We start from the raw sequence: 3359 nt of genomic DNA on the forward strand, positions 1-3359 counted from the left end.
CACCTCTCCAGATGTCCCAGGAGATGCCCGCGTACCGCTCCGCCAGGCCGGAAGGTACAACTCATGCAGGTAAGGAGCTGCCAGTACCGGAGGGCCGCGGGGTCTTGGGTAGCCGGGAGCCCGGGGGGGCCCGCGGGGCCCGAGGTCTGCTTAGCCAACTGCAGAAAGAGTTCGTCGCGAAGAGCGGGCAGGTCCCGGCAGGTCTGGAGTACACCCTGCATCAGGGGCCCGGGGCGCCGCGCCCCCTCCAGGGCCTGCAGCGCCAGGAACAGCCGGACCGCCTCCTCACGCAAGGGTGCGTAGCCAGGACCTGCAGAAGGGCGGGGGCGGAGGGACGGTTTGGAGAGGGGACGCAGAGCTGAGCCCTGGGAGGAAAGCATGAACCAGGGGAGGTCGGAGGGAGTGTAAGGGGACAGAGGGTGGCAAGGAAGGGAGAGTACGAACGACAGGAAGAGTGAAGGGAAAGCAATGGTCCCCACAGAGCCAAACTCTCAACCCCTGCCTCCCAGGAATCTTCCCTTCTGCTAAAGCTGCACTTGCAGTTATAAAGGTAGAGGGATAGACGAAAGGACATAGGTTCTGTAATTGGGCACAGAGAGCCATCACCATGGGCCAGAAAACAGGCTGGACTGGAAGTCAGAAGACCAGGGTTCTGCTCCCCACTCCCTTGACTCCTCTAGCTTTAGGACCAGGGGCCAGTCACTGATCCCATCTGGGGAGAAACAGCTGGATGAGGTGAGCACATTCTCCCAAAGTGGTGGCTTTCCCACCACTTGTCAAGGTAGTATGGCATGGTCTCAAGGGCATAATAAAAGAATAGGAAACAGGGTAAAAACTCGTGAAAGAACACCAGTAGTCAGAAAAAAAGGTCAGGGGACTCTTGCCCCCTCCCCACGTGGGAGTCTGGGCTTGTTTCTCAATAAATTTCCACCTCTGCTATTAAAAAAAGGTCAAAGGGGGCCTTTTTTGTGTGTGTGATGGCTTGCCACCCTGCCACCCTGCGTATCAGTCTGCTCAGCTCTGGTTTCAGCTTCCTTCTTTAAAAAGTGGGGGGCTGGATAGGTCCCCTGAGGACTCCTAGGTCTCGGGTGAGGCATTCAGATCCCCCATCCGAGGGATTGGGCTGCTGGCACCACTCACCTGGGGCGCTGGCTCCATAGGGCAGGGGCAGAAGTGGGGCATACAGGGCCCCACTGGTGTGCCTCAGAATAGGGTTCCGGCGGTAAATGAGGGCCACGGCCTCTGGATCCCCGCAACTCTCCTAGAGGCCAAGGAAAGGGTCACGGTGATGGAGAAGGGGGCTCCCCATGAATCCGGGAAGCTGCTGGCCCACCACCCTCCTCTTTCTCAGCGGAGCCCCCCCTCCTACCTCAATGTCCCTGAGCAGCAGCTGGGTGGGGGTCTCCAGCGGGGCCTTGGAGGCGATCACTTCTCGTAGCGCCACCCCCCAGCGCTCAGCTTCGGCCTGACGCGGGGAGCAGAGCCGGACACTATGCTTCCGGCCAGACACGGTCACTAACCACAGACCTGCGGGAGAGAGAGGCCGTGGAGGGCCATCAGGGCCAGCTGGGGCCACTACCCGGGGAGGTAGGGGAATTCTCACAGGGCTCACCCGTCTCCTTGGGCCTGCGCTCCGGGCCGGTCACCGAGCACAGGCTGGTGAGCACGAGGCTCCCCAAGCGCCGCGCCCCCTTCCCGCTGCTGCTGAACTGGTCCAGGGAGTCCCGGGTGAGGACGAACCAGGCCCGGCGTGGGGGCAACCAGGGCCGAGCCCCTCGTCCACGGGGCTCGCGGTACAACCAACCTGGGGAGAGGGGACCAGCAGGCGAAGACATTATCCCCAGGAGTCTGAGGACTGAGGGGCACCCAGAACGCCTGAGGGGGGTCCTCACCTTTCACCACAACATCCGCGTCCTCCTCCAGTGGCCCCTTCTCCGGGATGAGGCTCCGCGTCTCCTCCCAGCTCTGCAGCCTGGGCCAGAGGGGAGGAAGGGTTGGGCGGGGCTGCCGGTCCTGCACCGGGCCTCCAGGGGGCTCAATAGGGGTTCCCCAGACAGCAAGGGGTGCGGAGCCGGGCACCCCTCCCCCAGGCTGTGGGAACTGCTGGGCCGGTCTGACTTCTCACCAAAAATAGCCGGGTCCCCCCCTTCCTCCCGGCGCCCCCAGCCGGACCGCCCCCTCGGGACCCCAGCCAAACCACAGCGTCCGGCGTAAGGACTCTCCCTTATTGCACAATCGCGAGAGGGAAGGCGGCGACTATGGGGGTCCTGGGGACGGGCTGGGGTCTCCGGACCGCGGGATGCAGAGGAGGTGCTCACCTGTCTGAGATGGGCCCGCTCCTCACCGGTTGAGTCAGCGTCACGTCCAAGGGGCCCTGGGGAAAGAGGCTCAGGGTCAGAGCCCTCCTCTCGGGATGCGCAAGGCTCGGCCCCAGGACAGTGCAGCCCAGGGGACTGAAGAACCAAGGAGCGGTCCAGACTGGGATGGAGCTTCTGAAACCGCGGGGCTCGCCCCTCCCACCGGCGTCTACAGCACAGCTGGAGCTAAAAAGCCTTGTCGGGGTTACACTCCAACGATGCAAGCAGGGGTTTGGTGGCGTAGAAAGAGCCCTGGACCGGGAGTCAGGAGACCTGGGTTCTGATACCAAGTCTGGCACTAACTGCCCAGGGATGTAAGAGAGGAACCTTGAAGTCCCCTTCCGTCTTTGGGCCTTAGCTGCCCGACCTTTTGAAAAGGGAGAGGTGGCACAGAGGTGAGTGAAGGGAAGAGGGTCCCTCAGTATAGGGCTTTCTCCAAGAGCTTTTATGCCCTCCCGCAGACACCCCTGAGACACAATGTCATCAGAGACCCTGTCCCTTTGCTGGGCTCAGGAAGGGCTGGCCAGGCTGAGGAATGGTGTACACTCTCAGGGGGAGATGCCATAGGAGATTTTGCGCCTCCCCGCCCCCCACCCCCCATGCCTTCGAACTTCAACTGTAGACTGGGGTCTGAGAGAGGCCACAAACCCATCCAGGGGCCAGGTCAGGCAGGAGCTGCCCCATCGTCCCATTGCGAGAAGACTGCTAAAGCCAAGAGAGGAAGGTGGGGGAGGGGGGTCAGGGACACCTGTCCCCAAGCTCCCGGGAGGGGGGTGGAGGTGGAGCGTGAGGGAAGCAATGGCCTGACTCACAGAGCCGACCCTGCCCGGCCTAGAAGCTTGGGGACACCTGGGTCCTGTGTGTGCCTAAGGCAGAAAGATCACCCGTTTTCTGGAGGGTCTGAAAGGGGCTCCTGGCCACCCCAACCACAGAGGGCAGGTGCTGACCACTTAGACCAATTCCCCTAATCGCAGTCCTGTCCCCCCCCCCTCTATATTTATC

At 62.3% G+C, this 3359-nt stretch overlaps 1 protein-coding gene across 2 annotated transcripts in view; it reads right to left on the reverse strand.

Annotated features, from left to right (window-relative positions):
• Positions 1-3359, reverse strand: part of PLEKHH3 (pleckstrin homology, MyTH4 and FERM domain containing H3) — an 8266-nt gene that overhangs the window by 3559 nt on the left and 1348 nt on the right. For both annotated transcript variants that reach the window (XM_015570556.1, XM_006773880.2), the window contains exons 2-7: positions 2319-2374; positions 1893-1972; positions 1613-1804; positions 1370-1527; positions 1141-1261; positions 4-310 (exon numbers count right to left, since the gene is read on the reverse strand). In XM_015570556.1, the coding sequence (XP_015426042.1) occupies positions 4-310; positions 1141-1261; positions 1370-1527; positions 1613-1804; positions 1893-1972; positions 2319-2374 (914 nt within the window). The remainder of the gene's footprint in view (positions 1-3; positions 311-1140; positions 1262-1369; positions 1528-1612; positions 1805-1892; positions 1973-2318; positions 2375-3359) is intronic.

This window comes from Myotis davidii, unplaced genomic scaffold (genome assembly GCF_000327345.1).
Source record: "Myotis davidii unplaced genomic scaffold, ASM32734v1 scaffold1527, whole genome shotgun sequence".
NCBI lineage: Eukaryota > Metazoa > Chordata > Mammalia > Chiroptera > Vespertilionidae > Myotis > Myotis davidii.